This window comes from Centruroides vittatus, unplaced genomic scaffold (genome assembly GCF_030686945.1).
Source record: "Centruroides vittatus isolate TY-2023 unplaced genomic scaffold, ASM3068694v2 contig_742, whole genome shotgun sequence".
Taxonomy (NCBI): Eukaryota; Metazoa; Arthropoda; class Arachnida; order Scorpiones; family Buthidae; genus Centruroides; species Centruroides vittatus.
In genome coordinates, this window is record NW_027122478.1 from 1309935 (window position 1) to 1334835 (window position 24901).

At 27.2% G+C, this 24901-nt stretch overlaps 1 protein-coding gene across 1 annotated transcript in view; it reads left to right on the forward strand.

The window, feature by feature from the left end:
* Positions 1-24901, forward strand: part of LOC136981061 (UPAR/Ly6 domain-containing protein crok-like) — a 30053-nt gene that overhangs the window by 2480 nt on the left and 2672 nt on the right. The window contains exon 2 of the mRNA XM_067277338.1: positions 24443-24601. Within this exon, the coding sequence (XP_067133439.1) occupies positions 24443-24601 (159 nt within the window). The remainder of the gene's footprint in view (positions 1-24442; positions 24602-24901) is intronic.

Below are 24901 nucleotides of genomic sequence, written 5' to 3' on the forward strand. Positions count from 1 at the left end.
ACATAAAAGTTTTATTTTTCATCAATTTGGTAGATTATCCGAAGCTTACCTTTTTTTTCCACTAAATCTAAAAATTAATGATTATATATTTCGATTTATGCGATTAATTTTAACGTCAATACTACTCCAGTTTTTAAAATTCCATTTTAACATCTGTCATTGACAGTTTTGATGAATGCTCTATTGTCTCCAAAATGTCAAAAGAAAAATATCTTAAAAATAAACTCTACTTTTGGATAGATTCATGTTTTATTTTTCTACAGATCTAGTACATTCGATATATCGAAATTAGTTTACTTTTAATGAGAAATTTATCTCTTAAACGTCGTTATATTGCAGCTAAATTACATAATATATCGACTTTTAAAGGATAAACTTCGACAATAAATCTGCTGATCCTTAGTTTATTATAAGAATGGATTAAGAAAGTGATTAAACCAAATCCTTCAAAGGGAGTATTTTTTACACGTAAAAAGAAAGATAAGGCATATTTTCGATGTATAAAATGTCATATTTTTATTACATCTTTACCAAAACTAGATGGTATTTTAGTTAAAAGATTTCCGTGTAATTTAATCTCAAGGTTCTTTTTTAAGTTATATTTTCTTGGAATATTTCTTATTGATCTTCAGAATTTATGATTCTACTTACTCGTGACAATCTAATACGAGAATCCTAAAGTAATTTTATTGAGTCACGAACTAGCTATCAGCTAGTAAAGCGTATATTGTAAGCGAATGTTACTAATGTATGCGCCAAAAAGTCGGGCATGTACTAAATTAACGAAGAAAACGTTTCCTTATGTAATTTTTCCCCTCTTCCTGTTACCAATAAATCGATAGTTCAATTAGCTTGCATATGATCAGTGAAAGATGCACGTAATGAATGTTATCTGAGCATACAATGAGCCTACTCTTATTATATTAATCACTGGACTATGCACTCTAAAATCATTCTAGAAAATATATATTATGAATTCTATTTTGTAGAGCTTAGTTTTCTTTTATGCATTACATTTTCACAGCTCTGTAATGCCCTTCATTGATTACATGCATGTATTCTTTTATGGATAGCGTGTATTGTAATGGCTGAAATAATTTGCCACCATGTTTACGTCCTTATCACGTAAACAGCTAAAGAACATATGTTACAGTAACCTTCAGAAAATATCTTTTAACAAGATGTTGCTTGGTAGTATCGAATTGCAGTTCGTTTAGCCTACTCTCGTCTTAATTGCAAGCTTCCAGTGGCGAATTACCTAATACTAGTGGGCCTCGAGACTATGGGGCCCATTAGACGAGTGCCTAGGGCCCCATCGTTTCAAATGGCCTCAAAAATTACGTAGTAAAAAGATAATATGCAACTAAAAGTGTAATGAACGTATAAAAAAGTGTGTATTTCTCACCTCAGCGAGAACAGTGACATAACTCATAAATTGAAGCCGTTTTAATATAAGAAGGGCCTTATAATAAAATTGCCTCTAGGGCCTCAAAGAAACATAATCCTCTACTGAAAACCTTTCTATTATATTTATGTATTTATTATAATTATCGCACGACAAGAACTAAGTAATATATAAAGATAACAGAGTTTTCTTCCACGGACAAATAATGAGAGCAATTTACATTACACAGCATTAAGAATACAGCTGTATTTTTCATTGTAAAAATTTAAGTGTTGCCTATATAAGGCTTTGTTGATATAATGTTGAAGTGTGCTAACAACAAACGAGCCTTTAAATCTTATTTAATACAGAATCTCTGTTTTTTTTAAAGGGTCTTCTTCCATCATCAATATAAATCTTTCTTGATGATAAATTATTTTCTGCGCTACTTTAACAACGTTTTCTGTATTGTATCATTTTCTTCACATCCGGAAGTGCCTTGGATAACATCAATGAAAAATTACCATAGTCGAATGATGAATGAATTCCGAGTTACAAAATAAAATGCTAGTTTCAAATCTCTTATCCAGCGTTACATTAGCGAAAACGGGGGAAAAAATACTTCATCAGTAATAATTCGAAATAATTTATTAAATTTATATATTTAAGTTTGAATAAATTACACTTTTACTACATTTTTATCCGAGATATTTGAATATATTTTGTATCTAAAATGGAAATCTTAAGGAGGAAGTATGAAACAATTCCATATTCAATAATTGAAATTACATTTTATCTTAAATTAAAATTATAATAAAAATTCTATTTTTAACCGAATTAATTTAATTTTATGACATTAAATTCAGAGTTTTTATTACTGTAAAAACATTTTCTTCTTTATTTAATAATCTACATTTTGAATATCTTTAGTTTTATTTGTTTTTTAAAATCTTTTGACTGTAGAAATGATTGTAGAAGTGAAATTTGTCCTTCTTCTTCAAAACAATTTCCTGATGAAATGTATTGTCAGATAGAAAACTAAATAAATAAATAAATAATCATTTAAAGAAGCTTTACTTTCTTCAAACGTCTGATTTAAATCCAACTTTACGGTTTAAAATATTCAATTTGTTTCGTTTTTAAATCGCTTTAGAAGCATTTATGTTTATATTTATTTATTAAAATTTATTGACTGAATTTCATCGTTCAATTTAGTTAACATTTGTCTATGTGTCAAGACTAATAACCCATTGTGTCGTTGGTATTATTCACTTTGTATCTTTTAAAATTTCGGTATTTATTAATTATTTTTGATAGAGATATGTTTATTTCAAATCTATAGTTAAAGCTTCATAGATTCTATTGCTGCTGTATAACAGGTAGTTATTATATTGTAGGTATTTTCATAATTTAGCACTTGTTTTCTATATATTTCTATTTAATTCTGTATACTGTATTTCACAATGTGCTCTATATTTATTATTATTTTAAAGATCTCTTCAACAGGATAATTGAGAAATAAAAATAGACGATAGAACTTTAATAATATTAATAGAATACCGTTCTATTGATTCTTGTGTCTTCAGTTTTGTTTTCTGGTGTGTCATGTCTTCAATTTAAAAATTAATGGCAAGATATTAATGCAACATTACCTTTTTTTTAAAAAAAAATAAAACTTTTCGTAATTTTTAACTTAAATTATAATATATTCACCTATTTTGTAAGTAAAATAGGTATAGTTTTTAATATATTCTTCAATAAATCTTAATTTAGAGAGGAAGTAAACAAAATTAAGTTACTGAATATAAGCTTTAGTCAGACTTTCATTTAATTATAAAATTAAAAGAGAAGAAAAAGAGTATTTTTGCTTTAATCTTATCGAAATTAGTTTCTGGAGTTTTTTTTTTATGTTGAAGAAATCCTACAACTGAAGACACTTCAAAGGATCTTATCTTACATATTTTGATAACAGTTTTCTTGATTATAATCTTAATGATGTCTTTAATTGATTTTTTTAACATTTGTCTCTTGTGCTTTTTCCTCCTTACACTTTTTCAATTTCCTTCATCACGCAAACGGAAAATGGGAAGAGCTGCGGTCTGTAAAATACAAATTACATATGCATTAATGAACGAATGTAACAGGTGTTACATTTTACACTTAAATTACTGACAATTTTTCCATGATAACACCGAATTATCTTTTAAAAAAATATGTAATTATGTCTCTAATTTGTTTATACATAAAAATAATAAATTAATACGTAAAATTTTTTAAAATACGGTTAACCTCTTAACAACGGACACTGACGTAAACATAAATATGACCGTTGTTTGGAGGTTCGACTGTATTGTATAAAAGTGTTCTTCTGCTTCATAAAGGGTCGAAAATTATTGATTTTTTTCATATTTTATTTTTTAATTAACACGTATTAAAAATATTCTTTTTCGAATGGTGAATTAAACTCATCATTCAGTCGAATGAAACACGGCGAAGAAGATTGATAGTCAGCAACTATTAATAATGATTAATGACTTATAAAGTTGTCTTATTCGTCCTATATACTGTGTATATGTAAAGGTAATACAGCAGCCTTCTATTAAAATACAGAAACGGCAGTAAATAAATGTTAATATACAGGCATTTTCAAGATTAGTTACAGTTTACGCACATTTTAACTGCTTCTGGAAAGTCGACTCTTGTAAATTACTCTTGCAATTTACAAGTCGATCGAATATCGCTAAATTAATGCATCGATTCGTATAATAACACTAATTGCAAGACATTTTCTTTATATATTTTATCATTAATGACATTTCACTAGTGTTAATCAAGCCATTTTTACGTGGTAACTTAAATGATTCCTGTAGAGTAGAATTGTGTGTAAATCATTTAAAAGAATAAAAATAGAATTACATGTTTATATAATTTACATAATTATTAAATTTTTTACAGTTAAATATGCTTAATAAAAATTATATATTTAATTAACAAAACTTGAGTAACATTGTAAATTGTAATTAAGTAAATTAATGAAATTCTAAAAGTAAAATATATAAATTTAATTTGAATAATTATAGCTGGATTAATTAATATTTCATAAATATTAAATATAATTAAAGATGTCAGGTAATTATGCATTACCTTTCATAATTCTTTAATGAAAGATGGTATGTAATTGTAATAAAGTAAGGCAATTATAATTATAATTCTCCACGTAATTATCTCGTATACTAATTACAATTAAAGCGTGAAGAAATTATAATTAAAATTATCCTGTAAAACTGTAAAACAATTCAAAAACTATAAATGTTTCTACCGTAGAACGAGTTATATTAATATACAGGCCTATACAAGACATTGTAACATTAATATTACTTAAATGCCATTATTTATAATAAAAAGTTTATATGAATGAGAAGGGTTTTCCCCCCCATCCAAATAAATATAATAAAAATTATTTACTTCTTAAAAACCATTTAGATAAATTCACATTGGTTAATAAAGAGTGGTCATTCAGTGGAAATGATTATCTGTATTCAGTTGTCATTAAAAAGAGTTTATATTTAAAAATAATAAATGAATAAAAACTATTTAGACTTCTGTTGTGTAGAGATATTAAAATGTTGAATCTCTGCCAAAGCTGTCAGGGGAAATTTTCGAAAAAAAACGTTAAAATCTGGCAAACATCAGCATTATATGTTTTAAGTAAAAGTTTGAAACACTATACTTGGCATTTAGTGGAAAATTGCGTTTTATCAAATTGAAAACATCAGACATTTTCTACTGATAATAAAAATAAGAATTCTCTTTTATTGGAATTTCAATAACAATATTCTTGAAGTTATAATAATATATAAATATAAGGCACAGAGTATTAAACAGTGGATGGATGCGTTATTAGTTTATAGTTGAAAACAATTAGATATAAAATATTTCACTAAAAGCTTTCTACTCAATTTGGAAACTTTACTACTTTAATTATACAATGGGAGAAATGTTTTTTTTTTTTTCTTAAAAATAATAAGCTCTATTCATTTATTTACATAATAAATGTAATGCTTTATGGCAAGGAAAGCCTCCTCCATATACTGTATAACAATAATAACAGAACTCACTGGAAATTAAAACAATAAACCAATAATATCAATATTTTAGACCCCGATTTAACGAATTTCCGTCTTAAAGGAAATGACTATAGAATCTTTTCTTTATTGACGAATAGAGCACGTTTTAAAAGGTTGGGCTAACGAGTTAATGAGTGTAAATTACTCAATGTACATTAATAATTATGTTTTATCCGTATTTATAACGTTGTAACAACATTTTAATACATTTCGTACTTGATAATTAGCATAGTTTTATACTATAAAACTCTGGAACGTGACTAAAACAACGTTATTAATAGGGTATTTGTTTTCAAAATACCTCGATTTAACAGATTTTCGGCAAGAGTCACATCTTTTTTCTCCAATTATACGGTTAAATCGGGGGCCAACTATATTAATTCCTTAATACACAAAATTTCGTAGTAAAATCACAAAAAAAATGTATTTATATTCTGTTTAAAAGATCTCAAACTTTATCATATAAGATATTTGATTAATTTTGAAGGTTAAATTAGGTATTAAATTCGATATATATAATCAATTTTCGCCCTTAGGTGATTAATTAAATATAATATTTTGGTGTATTCGAGTAATTTTGTATGTTTTTAGTTTTTAATGTTTAATTTTTTATCGATAAATCTCAAATATGGTTTCTTTTCTATGAGAAAAATAGATAGAGAACAATTATCGATAAACAATTAAAGTACTAGTATAGCAACAATCAATATAATCGATAATCATTTCTATAAAATTATTTTCTCTCATTCACATCTTCAATACTACATCATCACATTTATTATTTTTATAATTAATTAAACGCAATTATAACTCAATTATGCGAAGAATATAATTAAATACACATATTTAAATATTAATTTAATTATGATTAATCAGAATATGTTAATTATCGATAATATTTGCTTACATTATTCAAAAGGGCATTATTGCTCACCTTAATTTAATTTTTGATTATAATTTAAATATAATTAAGTATAATTTATTCTGTTTTTAGTAATATTTAAGGCAGTTTTATCACTTTTAATTAGTGATAATTATAATTTAAATTTATCATTTTACATTTTTTTTTTTTTTTTATTGCCATGACAACATTCTTTTATATATAAATGAGCCGAGTAATGCGAATGAAATGTTGATACTTAGCACTTATCTGGAAGAAGCACTCAAGTATATCAGTATGATAGTGGTAAATGCAGAAATATATTCTTAAGATGAGTTGGAGAAATGCTGAGGATAAAATATTTACAGGGGTGAAGTAGAAGAAATGCTATCGAATCTGCTGTAAAATTATTGACATACATTCTGCATGGAGCTTATCTCGTGGCTTGTTTACGTTGTGCTGATAGCTTGTTTTCCATTTTCTCCATATAAAGCGAACGGTTTTCCGACGTCACGACCCTTTACTTTGTGTTTCAGTACCCAAATCCCCGTCTAAAGACGTTACGTTTATCCAACTAACGTCAATTTGCTAGACGGGATTTACATAAAATTTACTATGACAGGTACTGAATATATATACATATTTATAAAAATTTTATATATTATTATTGTTTAATATTTAATGAATTTATAAATTTCCATATTTGAAAATTCATATGAATAAAGAAATGTCTGTTAAATTAATTATCCAAGTTTTTATTTTTTAATACATACATTCCGTGTTGAATCTTTATTAATTACTGTATCGAATGATGCATGTGTCATAAATATTCATCTTTATTTTTAATTTCCCATTGTTAAAGTCGTAAGAATGTTTGAGGTTTCTTTTTTTTTGAGAGAAAATTTCACTCATAATACTATTGTTTTAATAATTACATTAATTAATATACGGTACATATTAATTTAATTCAGAATACATAAATATATTATAGGGAAGCCCGTTTATTAGTTATATTAATATGCACTGTTTCAGGTAGACAGGGGATCGAGAAAAGTACATATTTGTACACAATAGGGAGGGGGATCGTGTTTATTCTTTGTTCTTTAAGTCTACTTACTAGTCACGTGAATAAACCATTGGTTAAAAAATATTTGCAAAACTCTTCAATGTTAGGGGTCTAGAATTATTGTACAGTACACGAAATTAAAGTGGAGGGAGTTTGTCAAAATTACATCATTGTAACTGGTAATAAATAATTATGAACCTTTCGCTTTACCGTTATAATTATACATCATTGTACACAACACGGCCGGAGCAGTGGCGTGCCATCCTACGGACAAAAAAAGGCAATTATTTGGGGCTCCTATCAACATACCCCGATGAAAAATGTCTGAAGTCAACACTGTACTATACATGGGACTCCCTAATTCAAATTCGCCTGGGCCCTACGAAACTATAACGTGCCACTGGGAGGGAGAGGCTCCAAAGCTGTCAAAAACTGTACAATGGACGGCTCTAGACTATGAAAATATTTGTAAAATTTTATATTTAAATTAGCCTACCGATAGGAACCAATTAGAAAAAAAAAACTTATTTCGAACTAAATCCGACCAGGTTATTTTTAGATTTAATATTCTCTAACGTGATATTTGCATATATATTTTATGATTTTTAGTTATTGTTTTACTACTAGAAAATTATTTAAAAAATAAATGACCAGGTTATTTTTAGATTTAATATTCTCTAACGTGATATTTGCATATATATTTTATGATTTTTAGTTATTGTTTTACTACTAGAAAATTTTAATTTAAAAAATAAAATAAGTATCCTCATCAAAATATTTTACAAAATTAAACTTTTATAGTATTATATTTAAGTTCGGTTAATTTTAAATAAGTGTAAAAGTTTAAAAAAAAAATATATGTATTTGTTGTAGCTACTAAGTTTTTACTGCATGAAAGGGAGAGGAATGGTAAAAATGCACATTAACGTGACCACGCTCTTTAATGGATGCAACTCACTGTGTAATTCCAAATCTCCATTCAAAGCAGTTTCTCTTTCTGTGTTCGAAAGACAAACTGCTACATTTTTTAAAATGTTTTCGCAGTCCTTAATTTAACGCTCTTTTTTTATAACATTTTTCTTATTTTCATTCATATGTAAAAGGTAATTTTCCTGTTTTAAACTTTAAATAACATTCTACGTTAAGAGCAGGTTGTTCAAAACGAAGGAAAAAAAAATTAATTTTTGAAGTTTCTATTTATTTTTAACGTTTTGATAAACTTCTTTGCCGATTTCTATACCTCATTTATTCGTAAATATCTTCATTTATATTAGAATATTCCATTACTCTTGAATAAATTCAAAGAATCATGTGTGCCAGTTCTAAATACTTACTTATTCATCATCAAAGTATCAATAATAACAGACATTTTCGCGTATTAATGAATGTTATTCAAAAATATTATAAACAGTCTCACGTGTGTTTTACCTCTGCTGTATTTTTATTCATAACGCTGGCATTTTTTTTGATGCTGTGTCTGATAAATATTCTATTTGTGAACTAAATCACTACATGTATATACTTTTGCACAGATTTATCCATAGTTAGAGTATATTTTTTCTTATTTAAAAGTGATTTTTTTTCATATTATTTTGAGTAGAATTAAGCTCATTGTTGTGAAAATCATTTATAAGTAAAAATAATAATATTTCATATATTAATTATCTGTTAATAGTCTCATTTCTAACAGTAAAATAATGAATATTCTCATTCCTCGAATAACATTCTATTTTCAATTATTTATATAGTTACAAATACCTTTAATTATCGAGTTAAAATATTCATTAAATAACTCGACTGCTTAGTTATTTATGAATATCAACTGTTTTATTGATCTTTTATCTCTTTCTAAGCGTCATTTTTACATAAACATCTCACTTATTCACGAATATCTATCACCAACACTTTCAGCAGTTATATATTAATGGTTTTATCCATTCATGAGCATCTTTGCCTATTCATTAACAACTTCATCCACTCACGAACATCATCACCCAATCATTAACAATCTTACTAACCGAATATTAAAAATCAATTTTCGTTAGGGTGACATTTCGTTCTAAAAATAAATTCTGTAATATACTCGTCCAGTTACTTTACTGTAATTGCCAATACTTCTCTCTCTCTCTCTCTCTCTCTCTTGGTCAAAGCATTCAATCGATTTTTTTCTCTCCAGGTTCGAAAATAATTCTAAATTCAGTACAGGCATCGAAAAATTCGATGATTCTGCTCAAATTTTTATATTTGTCGTTTATTTTTCTTCGTCGAATAAATAAATAAATAAGCAAAATATTAAGATTTAAAATTCGGATCAAATTTGCAGCATCTTCCATCCCAGAAAACAAGAGAGAATCTCTCTCGTTTAGTAGAGTAAATCTCCCTCAATTTATTTTCTTAACGATGTAAATAATCACTTAAAAATATATTTTACACGAAGATGAGTATATTTACTAATAATTCGATATAAAATGTGTGTAAATATCAGATTCGTTTTGCATAAAATATGTAATTAAGTAATGTTTTTCTTATATTACACGAAAGGTAAGGATATGAAAAGAAAAAAGAGATAGGAAGAGTTCATTCAGTACGAGAATTGAACTTTGATCTTTCTGTAAGAAAATTCTTACGCATCTTTACGACAATAATAGATAAATAAGCTATATTTTTTTATGCCTTCAACCGTACTTAAGATAATAGTAATTATCAATTACGTATATTCTTTGAATCAGCGATGACAACTAAGTGGAAATTCATTTGATAAAAGCAGAACGAGTGGTTAAATTTAGGAATTTATAGCAATTTATGGGAGTTTTATATTGGATTAATAAAATTTTTCTGGCTTCTGAAAAGACTGTTGCAATTTAATGAAGCAATAAAACGTGAAAGTGAACAATTACAATAGAGACAACGTGTAATATATTTACATTATTCCATTTTATGTTTTTGTAAGATTGCTTGTTTGGTTAATGTTTTAAGTATTAAAACATGCGTGTATAGGTGTAAACTTTTGATATATATACACAGGACCGTGGAGAATTTATACGGGGACAGGGATAGAGTGTGCCCTCTTGCTCCTTAGCGGGCTCATTTTGCTCTATTTTTTTTATTATTAAAAGATAGCCTTAAAGATTTAATTTTGTTAGTTAAAAATAGCATTAGTTTTTATGGTAGGAACCGCTACTAATCCCCGAGTTTTCTCTGGGCTTGTGGAAAAATCCCCAACTTCCCTCCGACGGGTCTATAGGTATATATATCACATAATAAAATTTTATTTTATGTAAAATTTTGAAATATCGCATATTTTATTTATATTGTAATATACTGTATATAAATATATACATTTCAAAGTTTTATTTTAAATAAAAATGTAATATTTTGGGCCATATGTAACTATAATTTCATTTTGCTAATTTATTAATATTCATCGCTTTAATTTTTGATTTAAATCATAGTAATATTGGTATTTTAATGAAGAAAACATTAAAAATTTCGAAGCTTTAAATAAAAAAATATTTAAAAAATTCCTCTGTAAAGCACACGGGTCGACAACTTACATTACTGCTTTTGTTGTACAGCAAGGGTGCACAATAGTATTGCCATCTGATATTGGTCAAATATTTTTATATTAAAACTCCTACTCAATATTATTTGAATTTAAATATGTATGATGCATCTGCATTTAACTCACAAATCCAGCAATAATGATTATATGAATACATCTTAGCTGCAATTCTGAGGCCTGTTTAAAAGAATTTAATAAAATGCTGCCAAAAGTTATGCATCCCTATTGTAGAAATACCGATTTTAATAAAATTTATTTCCTCTTTCATTTGTGGAATTACATGAAAACAATACATCATCATCATCATCAGATTATACAGCAATTATAACGCTTCGAGGATGCATTTCGAATGTCTATAAATTTAAAAAAAAATTCAAAAATAATAATAAAACAATCGAAAATAATAAGTTTTTTAATTATCCAATAACGGCAACCTCCCAACGATAGCCACTTGTAAGCGGCGGCCATTTTTCTCTTCGAAATACACACAAAATAACCTCCAAACAACGGCCATTTTTGTGGCCGTCGTTCGGAGGTTAGACTGTATTACTGTACGTTTTCATAATTAAGAAGAAATAAGTTCATTTACACTCTAAAATTCGTCATTTTCAATATTTTACTTTGGAGAAATTTAAATAAATGAAGCCATTAAAATCCCAAATTAGTTTATTTAAAAGAAAAAAAGAAAGAAAGAAATAATTATCTTATAAACTATAAAATATGTTTATTTTAAACAAATGAAATTAATGTACTTTGTTTATATTTAGATATGCCTAATTAAGTAACGTAATTCTTTTATTTAAATTCTTTTATAAAACATTATTTATAGTTTAATGGGTAAAAATTTTACGAAAATGTTTCCTTATTAACTGTATACAAATGTACTGATTTAGCATATGATTTGCCATCAGATGGTGTAAATGTTGCTAAAGTTTTCTCGTGTAAAATGTTCAAATTAATTGCATAAAATTCTCAAATACTTTATGTATAAACATATTTTAATGGTCGTTTCCTTATCCAAACCTTTTGTTGATGGACGTTTTTGCTTCTTTTGTCGTGTCCTACATTTCAAAGCTCTTATTCCGTTAGAAACATTTAACAATCGTTACGTTTCGAGAATATCGTGTTTCACGTTTTACATTCTTTTTAACTAATAACTAAATTTCGCATCCAAACACGGCTCTTTACGCCAAAAATCATTCTTAATAATGTAAACTTTGACATTTTCTACAGTTTAAAGGTCTCGTTTTCTTCTATAACATCCTTACAAACCTTATTTTAATGGTTTATATTCGCTCTATTCTGTATGTTTTTCGTGAATATCTTTGAAAACGTGAAAAAATACTCACATTTTACTTATATTATTTTTATTCGTGCATTTTTATGGCTTTCAGTAATGGACGAACGTTACATTTGAGATTTACAAGGGCCCCATCTCATCCCTCTCGAGCTCTCGTTATAATATTTATTTGTGTACAGAAATTAGATAACGATTTATAATAATGGATAAAGTTTTTATTTATAAAATATCTTTCAATTTTTAATACAAGATTTAAAGGTGAACGTCCGTTTCCAAAAGTCAACCGTATCAAAACCATACTCTGTTCACCATTACACAAAACAAATTATCTTCTCCATTTCTCCTTTTTATAGCGATTTATTGCTATAAATATCTTTCAATGACATATTTAATCAATTTATTATCTTTAAAAACATATATAATACTTGAAATTTCTTAGTTTGGCATCGTACAGTATGTAGAATATTTAAGTTTACGCTGTTTACTTCCGTAATACAAGGGCGTGTACTGGAGATAGACTACTTAATACCTAAGAAATTAAAATTAATACAGTATAATACAGCATATAGCATGACTTTAGGTAAGATTAAGTAGTTGAATTTGTATGTAAATATAATTAAGAATGTATAAATTTTAATTTTATAGATTCTAAAATACCCTAAACAATAGGCTATATAGAGTAATTTTTGTAAGCTTTCGTAGTAACGTATCTTCTAGAACATCCACAGGTTAATATCAGCGTTAAATACGTTAAGAATATTAAATAAAACACGAAATAATTTCATTTATATCATATCTTTCGTCCAAATCCATATCATTACGACGAAAATAACACCGTTACTATTTTAAGAACTTGATATAAAAATATAAAAATGGACGTCTGGCAGCATAAACTTTACGGGACAAAGAATAAAAATAAATTATTCGATGGCAATTTTACTGTTTTAAACATTTTATTTATCGTTCAGGATATACAGAAACGTTATTCTTAAATCTTTAATTATTACATTAAACAATCTTCGATATATTATAGTAGATTTTCTTTATAAAGACGAGTCAATAAAATTGATCTAGTTGGCTTTCAGCGTGATAAATCCATCTTGAATTTTGTAGACATTACACCAGAAAGACTCGAAGTAAATTAGTGTACAAATTCACTAACTTAATTTTATTTATCCCGTTCCCTTAGGATATTTAATTGCTAGTATCAATTACTACGCTGCACGAGTAGGAACGTTAAAGCTATTACATTCTTCTGGTGAATAGAAAATTTGTTAATATGTTAAAGTAAAGTTAACTATAAAATTTATAAAGAGAGAGAGAGAGAGAAACTGGGAAGAAGAGGGAGTAAAATCGCCTTAACTTAATTAATTTTTAAAAATTAGACATTCGTGTCACGTTCGTAAATGATGTACTTGAAACGGTTAACGAGCACGAAAAGTAGCAATGAAAACTTAAAATCTGTCCGTTATTTAAATAAATTTTTAATTATTTTACTTATAAAACATTTTCAAGTGTGATTGAAGCCGTATTGATTTTTGCCCGTCGCCATTTTTCTGGACGAACATTTTTATAATTTACGTTTAAATTCTATATTTGGCACTTGACTAATTAAAAGTTTAAACTCGATACATTAATTTATCGGATTTATTTTTAAATTTTTCTAGACGAGATTGGCTCTTAGTTTAGTTTATTCGAGTCAGGTTGGAATTACGGTTATTGCGTTACTTTACTCGACTTTTTCGCTTAAAGCAGCAGGTAATCACTATGAACAAGGGACATTAATTCTGTCGGAATATCCACTTTCTGCCAGGAAAGTCGTGTGCTAAGGAAAGTAAATGCTTCTCTAACGATACTTATCTGTTGGCATTCGTTTCTTATCACAAAAACGAGACTTTTTTTTGATATATTATCGTCTCTGAATCGACATCTCGAGCACGTACACAATACATCAAAAATATTTTCTCTAATATTATGCTAATGTAGTCAAATCTTGGTTCATACGACTCGAACTCTTCATTGTTTCCTTTCTAATCCTACTCGACCATGGCATATTTTTCTCAGTAAACTTTTGATCCATGCTACATCATTCCTAGTTATTATCTTTTATTTTATTTTTATTTTTTTGTTTCTTCCGTTATAGAAAAAAAGATTAAAATTTCGATATTCTGCACAATCCTCTGAAGATTGCGAGACCGAAAAAAAAGGACAGATTTCGTGGACACCCATCGCGAATGTTCCAGTTCATGATTTTCTGTATCAGGAAGGTAATTGAAGTCGACAGTCTTCCAGATATAGACTTCTTATTGTTATTCTCTTCCATCTTAACTCCACGTAGATGTGATGCTGATATTATTCAGTATCAGAAATTTTGTTTAGAATAAAATTCCAATATTTAGTTTAGTTTAAAATACTTTCGTATGCGGAGTATGTGTCCCGGACTTTAATAGAATTTTATAAAATACTTTTCTATTTGATTTGATGACATCGTTAAAAGATTGGCACCGTTATAAATATAGGTTTGCTGTTGAAAGAAGACAATTGTTTACTTTAAACGTAAAATTGTGTTAGGAAAAGAAGTTTCTATTTACTTTTTTATGGAAGCAATACGTTAGGAAACACAAAAAGAAAGTTATAAAGCTGGCAGTTTCGGTTTATAAAGAAAAAACTGGGGGGAAAAATAACAATTCGGATATAAAATATATCGATTCTATTTCGAAACATCCATATTTTCAATGGAGACAAGTTAAAAATTTTCTTATCTTTACACTGAAAATAAATTTTTTAACGTAAATAAATTGGAAAATTGTACTTTTTTTTAAGTAAAATAATGTTTATAAAATTGTTTTATGCATTATAAAAGTAAAAAGAATTCGTTTAGTAATTGTAAAATGGCATTTATATTTACAAATTGATTTTTCATTTAAAAATAAAAAAAAAAACAGAAAAGATCACAAATTCTAGATTAATTAAAGTATTTAAAAATCGAATAATAAATAATAAAATACTTTAATATTTAAGAATATTATTTTATTTTTGAAGAATTTAAAGCTTAAAAATATTTGCATAACTTTTATCTGTCAAATTCAACACCTCAACAAACAGGTCGACACTATTGAAGAATATGTTTAAACTGTACTTTATCTTCCATATAATAGAACATAATCTAAATTTAAGGGAAAAATTATACGAATTTTACTATTAATAAGTAATTAATTATTTAAAAATTGTCCATATCAGCCATTTTTAAAACAAGACTAAAAAGAAAATGGCGGACTTTTTTAAAGTTTTAGTACGCTATAACGTTACATTTCTTATTTTTATATAGTTTATTTATGTTACTTTTTATGGATACGGTTATTGAATTTTTACTGTCCGTTAATTATAATTAGTGGATCAGTATATATCTAATAATCTTGAGTAATTAAAGTTATCTTAATTTATTACAAAATAACAATTTCTGTATCATTCTTAATTTAATAATAGCACAAAGATTTAAAGTTTTCAGTATTTTCTTATACAGTTTTTAATCGTATTTTACGTATCACACAGCCAATTTATAATTATGACAAAAATCGATCGTGTTTTTTCCATTGTAGACAATAAATAAGTTTTGTAAAGTTCTGTGCACGCTCTTATTAGTTAATTGTTTCTAAAAATGAAAATTGTTTATCGAACAATTTCTCATTATTCTTTATTTCTTTTTCCTTCTTGTTATCTGAGAAAATAAATTTTGGCTCCGGATCAGTAATTTTCTTGTTTCTGTGTTTTGTAATTGGTGGTTTATAGTAAATCTAGATTGTAGTTGTAAATCTTTTCGTGCTCTTCGCTTGGATCCAACTTCGTCTATGCCATTTATTTTCACGATTAATGATTCTTTATTGCCTCTATTTCGGTTCCAATGCAATTTCGGCACAGTATATATATATTTATCAATTGAACTCGATAAGAATCATTGATCTAAGAATTCTTATAGGAAATTCATATGGACTGAGAGAGCATAAACATGTTTCTAGGACAAAACGGGATGAATACTTTAAATCAGCGGCATAACCCGCATCAGCATCAATGTTTTACGCTGCTGAAAAATTTATCTGCACAGTTTTACTCGATACATTTTAGTAGAATAAATTGACGTTTTGAGAAGTTTAAAATTAATCGCTGATACTGCGAGTGAAAAGCATTAAAAATTGGAAGAATCTTCAATAAATTTCGTTTGTTTAATATTTAAAGATAAAGTAAAACTCGCTATTAAACTCATTCTTCTTCTTTGCATCCGTATCATTCATATTTCATATATACAGCAATTGTATGACGTTAATGAAATTTTGATGTGTAGCAAGTATTAATAACATAATAATAATAATAATAATTATATTTCTATACGCTTCGGGGTACAGTTTGTTTTATTTGAGTGTATTTATTTGCTGTCTCATCTGTTGTTTTCGCTCCACTAATCAAATCATACCACTCAACAAAGATATGAATATATTCATTGATCTTTAATGAATATATAACTTAAATTTTTTAAATTTGATTTATAAGATTGAATATTATTTACAGAACCAATACTTTTACATTAGTTATGTAATTATTATGTATTATAAGGAAAACCTCCGAACAATAGCCAGTTCTGATTTATACCCGTTAGTGTCCGCTGTTCAGAGGTTTGACTGTATTAATTATTAAATTCCTATGTTTAAAATAACTGTTTAGTTAGGTTAAATGTATTCGGACATTTGCAAATATTTTTCTTGTAAAAAATATTAATTTTTAACTATTTTCTTAATTACATTTACTTGTTTTCTTTAATTTTAAAGCTCTTTATTAATTATTACAAGTATCTTCGGAAGAGTTTTCTATAAAATGTATTTGCTTATTAAACATTTCAAATAATTTATTTACAAATTCAATTAAATAATTGATATAATGAAAAATATTTTCATCTCCTTTAACCGAATTTTAATGTTAATTTCCTACTCCTTTACTATCTTCAAATTTCTGATTTCTGTTAAGGATCTGAATCATTTAAACATACTTTCTCTGTATTAAAAATAAATGAAAGTATTAAAGCTAGTCAACAAGGTTTAATAAGAAAGCTGAAAACAAATACAACAATTGTTAGTTTTACTTATGGATAATTGTTTTAATAGTCTGGAGGCTTGATTTATAAAATTATAGTGCATTATATTATTATATTGTCAATTAAATATATTTATTTCGTAATCCCCATGTATTTATCTGATATGTTTATCAACTATCCTCCAACTATTCTGATTGTGTTTTCACAATCTGAATATGTTAATGTTTTCTTTCGTTTACCACAATGCTAACTTAATATTGATATTCATTTAAAGGCAGTTATTTAATTCACAAATCTTTTGTTTTAATGTTATTTTATATTTCAATATATTCATTAACTCTTATTTTATCGAAATTGCAGAATCATACGGCTAAATTCGATGCCGCTTGCAAAATCAGGCACTTGTCTGGGCTTTTAGTTTTAAAGGGTCTCAAAAATCAGATAAAGAATTCATTTTTAATGGTATTAAAACCTCCTACAGAAAGTGCTCGAGTAGATTCTAGAATTTCTACGCAGTGGCGTGTTATCCAATGGGCAAAAGAGCAATTGCCTGGGGCACTCACCAACCGATATTTTATAAGAAAGATTTTGTTCCCCAAAAACATCTCCCGAAGAAAATGCCTGAAGTCAATACTGTACAGTACATGGAACCCCTAAATTCAAATTTGCCCGAGCGCCCACGAACCTATATAACGCGCCACCGTATCTAGGACCCATAAATATATAAAATTGGCATTAGCTAAGTTTAGAAAACCAAATGATTGTTTTTATTAACGTCTTTGGCCATCCTTTGGCTTACGATTAATCAAAACCAATAGTATACAATACAAAATCTATGTTCTGCTTCGTTCCTTTGCTACAATTTCGATTTTCTAAACTTATCAGTCTGGTTTTGTAAACGTAATATCAAGTTTCACATATACTTATCAGAATTACTTAATCCGTTATATCCATGTGATGTCTTTCAGTAACATGATACCTTTCATCTGGATATGTTCACCTAATCAATTTTTTTATTTTATTATTTTTATTTTTAATATAAACCATTGTAAAGCTAGATATATTCACTGGTTATTTTCATCTGTGATATCTTTAATTTATCAGCTTCATCTTTCACATGAAGATCTCAGACATGTATGAATATTTTAGTAAAATTTACTACCACTTCGTTTAACCGTTGCTATTTTGGTTTAATCTATTTTTGGGGCGTTTCTCTAGTTTCCTATTGTTCGTGGCAGAAATGACAGTTTGTCGTTGAAACTTATGATTAGATAACGTAAGCGAAATATAGAACAATTTCTAAATTAAAAATTGAACAATGAGAAATGACTAAATTAAATTATGAAAGACTTTTTTTTCCCCCAAGAAAAATGGTAATTTGCTTTATAATTAAAACTGTTAATTATAATTTAATTATTTTCACCAGTTAAAAATAGCATTAAAATTAATTGTTTCGTTTAATTAATTCTTTATATTTCACGATTTTTTTTAAAAAAAAATAACTTAATATTCATAGATTTGATCTTTTTTTTTACTCCTCTTATAAATATTTAATTTATTAAAATTACTATTTTTTGTGTTGAATAATTATCGAGTTTATTTATAAAATAATAAATTATTGTGTTCATTTCCACTTATTAGTTTGGGCTTTCAGTTTTAAGTTATGCAAAAAATATACTGTAGTTTTTTCGTCACACACTAACTGACAATCTCATCACGTTTCATATAATTCCCTTATTGTGTGATGTCTTATCTCGAGTATATCTTATACTTGAGATAAGATATTTTATTCTTTAATGGAAAAACTTGTTGATCTGAACATCTGTTGATGAAAAAGGTTTTACACAAGTCTACACTTAAGTGAAAATGTATTATATATATATATATAAGATTATCTGCTTCTTTTCAAGTCTTCTTGGATGTATTATAATACAATTCAGTAGGCTATACAACAAACATACTGAAGAGTTTATAATTTACATAAAAAACTATCTTTCAAGTGTTTAAGTAATGTAATATTTATCCAAAATAAATAACTTAACATTTAATAATCCTTTTGCATACCGTGTACTGAATAAACATCGATTCAAGTTGCTCTTAGTTTAATTTAAATCGAATTAAACTCAATCTAAGTTTGATTATTGAACAAAATTAACGTTAATTTAAGTCAAATCCATTCAATTAGTTTCATGTTAACTTTGTAAGTCTATTAATTAGAATGAAACTTGATTAATTTTTGTTTAAATATATTCAGATTAGTGATCTATTTATTCAATTGAAAGGAATATAATATTTAACCCGGCCTTTAAAATGTCCGAGATGAATCCGGAAAGTGGAAAAATCCTGGAAATTTTATCCGGATATGTGGATCCTGTCCCTCATTATCTGGACGTCCATTGTGGATCTGGTCGAATTCGTGAGAGGCCTGAAAAAAGGGCATTCTTAATGCCCACAGGGCGAATCCCACGTCAAAAAAAGAAACAAAAATTTTCTTTATCTACTTTTAACACTTCCTCCTATGTACACTAAGAGGGTCTTCTATACCAAACGTGGGTTCGACCAGGTTCAGAATGGGGTTCGCCTATGAAAAATTCGATTCCGGATCTCCCAGAGTGGTATCCTATTGCCTTAACTGTTTCGACTATCCGGCATTTTGATGATTATATATATAGGAATATATTAATATATGTTTATTTTTATGTTTCCAAATACATTGATATTTAAACTGTTGGTAGGCTGGAAGAAATCAATTAAAAATCGAGGATTTATTTTTACTTTCAAGGCCATAGAGTAACTCCAGACAATAGAAACAATTACACCGAGATTAACACGGAGACTAAAAGACTTATTATTTGTGATAACCGTTACTTAGCATTAATCATTTTATATGGAATAATTACAGAAATTTTCAGAAGTAATCGAAAGAATGAATTTAAGAAGATCTTTTTATAGGAAGGACAGGGGTTTGGACAGTGGCCTAAACTCAAAGCATTTTTCTCCAAGATGTGAGAAGAATGATCTGTACCTGGAATTAAAATAAGTCATGATTTAACACAAAAATATTGAAGCAAAGTTGACTGGAATTCATGTCATTTCAGTTTAAACAAGATTGTCTCGTCTCAAGGTAATGAACACGAGGAGGACATTTTGAAGGTTTAATTTCTCCATTTGGAAAAACTTAAAAATATTAATAAAATAGTATATACTGTATTATGCTTTATATTCGTTTAATTCCTCTTAGTCTACTGTATTAAGTTCTATATACCTATATTGTAAAATTTAATCCAAACAAAATTACGCCGTTTAGAAAAATCCTTATAAAAACTTTTAATTCGCATAAATTTGAGCTTTTTGTTATTCTGAGTAACATTTTGAATAAAATTAATTTATTTCTATGCAATTTTATCCTTATAAGCATAAAATTAAGCCGTAAAACTGAATCGCTCTATGGGGAAAACCCCCGTAAACTTTGACCTATCGACCCGGAAGTTTGGCCAGCATCTCACTGATAGCGAGAAATGCTCAAGTTTAAAATTTGAGCTTTCTAGACCCAGTAGTTTTTTCTCTACGAGCATCTGCACTGCCGAAAGAAGAAGAAAATACGGCTTTTTTGGCGATTTTTGCACTTTTAAATTGCTTATATTTCGGCAACCGCTTTACAGAAAATCTTGAAAATTTTCACACTGTCTAAGAAAACAATTTTCTTTCAAACGAAATATTCAGAATTATTTCAGGTGTTTGGGGAGCGGAGAAATTGACCTCCGAAATTCGGCAACTCTGTTACTTATATATATATATATATATATAGTCAGTCAGTGACTTTTATTTGGCGCAGAGTCACTAACGTTACTCTTGATAAGCTGTTACGAAAAATAATGTGTTTCTTAAAACTTTACCCTTTTAAAAATCTTGCCTGGGGGTCTGTCTCGTCTCACCATCTTTTGAAAAGAATATGGAACTCAATACAATCCGCTTTATACCAGGAAAAAAATATCAGGGCAGATAAACAAGGTGGCTGATAGTGCAGGAGGAATTGTGTTAAATTGCCGCACTAAATTTCACCTTTTTTGATGAAAGTATCTTAAATTGTTAGTAAGAAAGAGATGAAAGAAACTAATAGATACGTTCATACAACTGATAGACGACTTTTTCGAGAAGAAAATATACAATAAATAGAACCGATCAAATCTAAGATCTTGCTGATTTTCGTTTCACTCCATTCTATTGAGCACATCCATGATGCAATAAGAAAACAAACTACAAACCGTCAGATCGATCATTTCCAAAAATTCCAGTTTAGAATCGTAATTTTTTTAATAAAATAAGATTTATTGCCCACTGATTTGATTGTCAATCTCATAAACAGTATACACAATGGATACTGTAGAATTATTTATCAAGAACTTTTTAAAGATCAACTTTGCTCCATTGGCATGACGTACAATCACGACGTTTCTAATTTCAATTTCAGAGAATTCTTCTGCTAAATATAACTGAGGAAATCATAATTTTAGCGATTTCTTTAGTTAATCTACCATATAATTGAGGAAATCTCAGTTATTCAATAACACTTTGTTTCTTCGCAATAAAGCCTTCAATTTTGAAATAATTTTTGTAAATAAATTTAATTTCCTCAGTAATTATATATTTTTAAACATTAATCTATTAAACTTTCTTCCAACTTTGTACAACTCTATAATTTACAGTATTTTATATGTTTAGAAATATGCAAATTACGGTTTAGACACTATTATTGTTAATTGGGTGGATTATTTAAGATAATTTTTACACATAATACAAACGTTATCGAAGAAAATAAAAATTAATTATCTCATTTGTCAATAACCATTAAAATAACACAGCAATAAAAATGAATGTTTCTTGTTATGTAATTTTGAAAGTAATTTATTTTAATAATTTCATATTTATTACTTTGATTAATTAGTAGCAATTCATTTTATCGTTTTATGAAAATCAAAGTGATATTATTAGTTTTATAGAAGAGATTGTTAGCTTATTAACCATTAAAAATTATTATTATTATTTTCAGCTAATAATATCATCGATTATAAAAAAACAAATGCTGTATCTGATTATAATAATAACAATATCAAATCTGCCTGTCTGTTTGTATGTCTGTTCTTCCTTAATTTCGAGAACGGTGTTAGATAGATGACTACATCGTTAACAATAAAAGTATGGTGTACAGGGGCAAGACACTACTAAAATTAAGAGCATTGTGACGAAAAATTTCAGCCAGGCATTGTGACAATGTCACAATAAATAACTTGCTTGTTTATTACAAACATAAATACAGAAAAACTTTTAAGATTGATAGACTAATTTTATAGACAAAATATTTAAGTAGTACACAATTTGATAAAGAATATGAAATTACATACTTCATTGGCATAGTTTGTCAGTATTACATACGTTTTACAAACCACACAAACTGTAAAAATCGCCATTTATCTCTATTTATGCATTAAAATCAAACAATAGCAAGGTGATTGCAGCTCTCTGTAATTGGCATTATTTCTAGAACTCAAGATAAAAATATATAGATAAAACATCTATAATATTCTGCAATAACTCTGTGTATATTTAACTACAGAAGATTGTAAACTTTAAATATAAAGCATTAAAATAAAAATAAATATTAAAATGAGATATTTGGCATTTTCCCATACGGTGATTAATTCCGGAATTAACTTTTATTCGAAAATAATCTCTTTATTAAACATTTTAATAATAAATTTTCATTTTCATAAATTAAAAACAATTAAAACGAGTAATTATTTATTGTGACATCGTCACAACGCCGGGCTGCAATTTTTAATCATATTTTTAATGTATTTAATTTAAAATATATGCTCTCCACCTCAAATTAGTAGTGGCTTGCCCCTGTACATCATACTTTTCCTTTAACAACAGAGTCGTGCCGGTCACCTATCTAAGACCTTTCAGGGAAAATTTTGAATTGAAATAACATGATTTTCGGTTTGTATCGGAAGTTCGTATATAGTTAATCGGGGCCTTCTGCCCTTAAGGTTTCCATATCTAATCTATAACTCCGTTCTCGAGATTTAGGATAGACAGGCGGACAGACGACGACAGTGAGAATTTATAGCAGCCCAATTAATGTTGATAAAGTAAATTTTTAAAATTAATAATTTATTTTAATGAAAATGATTCTCTTCGCTATCGTTAGTAAACTAGCAACAGTGACGATAATCATTTTAATTATGTGTGTTAATATATAATCTTGTGAAAAATTTGTTAGAATAACATTTACATAAAATTTATCATCTTATAATTACGTATTTAAACATCAAATAATGTTAAATTTTCCTGTAGTTTTTTTTAATTCAAACTCATCATCATAGAAAATAGTTTCGATGTAATCTTTATTTCTTATTTACGACGTTTCTTCTCCTCCTCCTCCTCCTTCTTCTTTTGTTTTTATATTTCGAGAGCCGGTTCCTGGATCTTTATTATTGATTTTGACTTAGCTTTTCTTAATTTGTTCCTTAAGTGAGAAATCTTCGAATCAGTCCATCAGTTAATTACCAGATAACATACTTCTTAAGAGTTAGCTATAAAGAATTTTATTATTAAAACTGTATAAAAATGGAAACATTCTTTAGTTATTCGCAAGTCTAGCATAATTAATAACAATAAATCACATAGATACTTGTGATTAATGAGGAATAGCCAACTTTCACTCTAACAATAATTATGATTAATCACTTATCATTTTAAATACGAGATAATCAATGTCGTTGTAGATTTTCCCAACTTAAGACTACAGACAATTTATTTATAATTACCAATTATAAATAGTTTATGGTTAATTTTTTTAAATGTTTATCTAAATTTAATGAGATTGTTATCGATTAATGATTTAAACATCTTTGAAAAGTTTACTAAAAGAAAATGGCATAATAATGCAATGAACACGCGTCATTATCATTATAATAATAAGTTAATGTTAGTTTTATAATATAATATTGAATTTTTTAAATGTTTTTTCGTAACAGGTAACGGCATCATTTGTTGGGAATGCAACTCTCATTACGATGCACACTGTGCTGATCCATTTAATAATCGTACTTTATCTTCTATTGATTGTAATTCGCGTTTCCTGCCTCATTATCCTAACACACCTGCCACAATCTGTCGAAAAATTATTCAGAAAGGTAATAACAATTACTATTTTTCTATAATTATCTTGAAATTTGTTGCATTCTTTAAACCCTTTTCCATTTATAAAATATTGATTTCTACGAGAAATAACAATATCCTATATGTATAAATCTAAAAATATTAGAAAATTTTTAGTATAGTTAATAAATTCTAAAGATATTTTTTTTATTTTATAATTTAAAAAAAAAATTATGGCTTTAAAAATTGTTTGTGTATAGCTCTAAGTTTTACTTTGATAAGTACAATAAAACGAAAGTTATAGGCAAAAGTCTCGAAGAGATAAAAGAAAAATG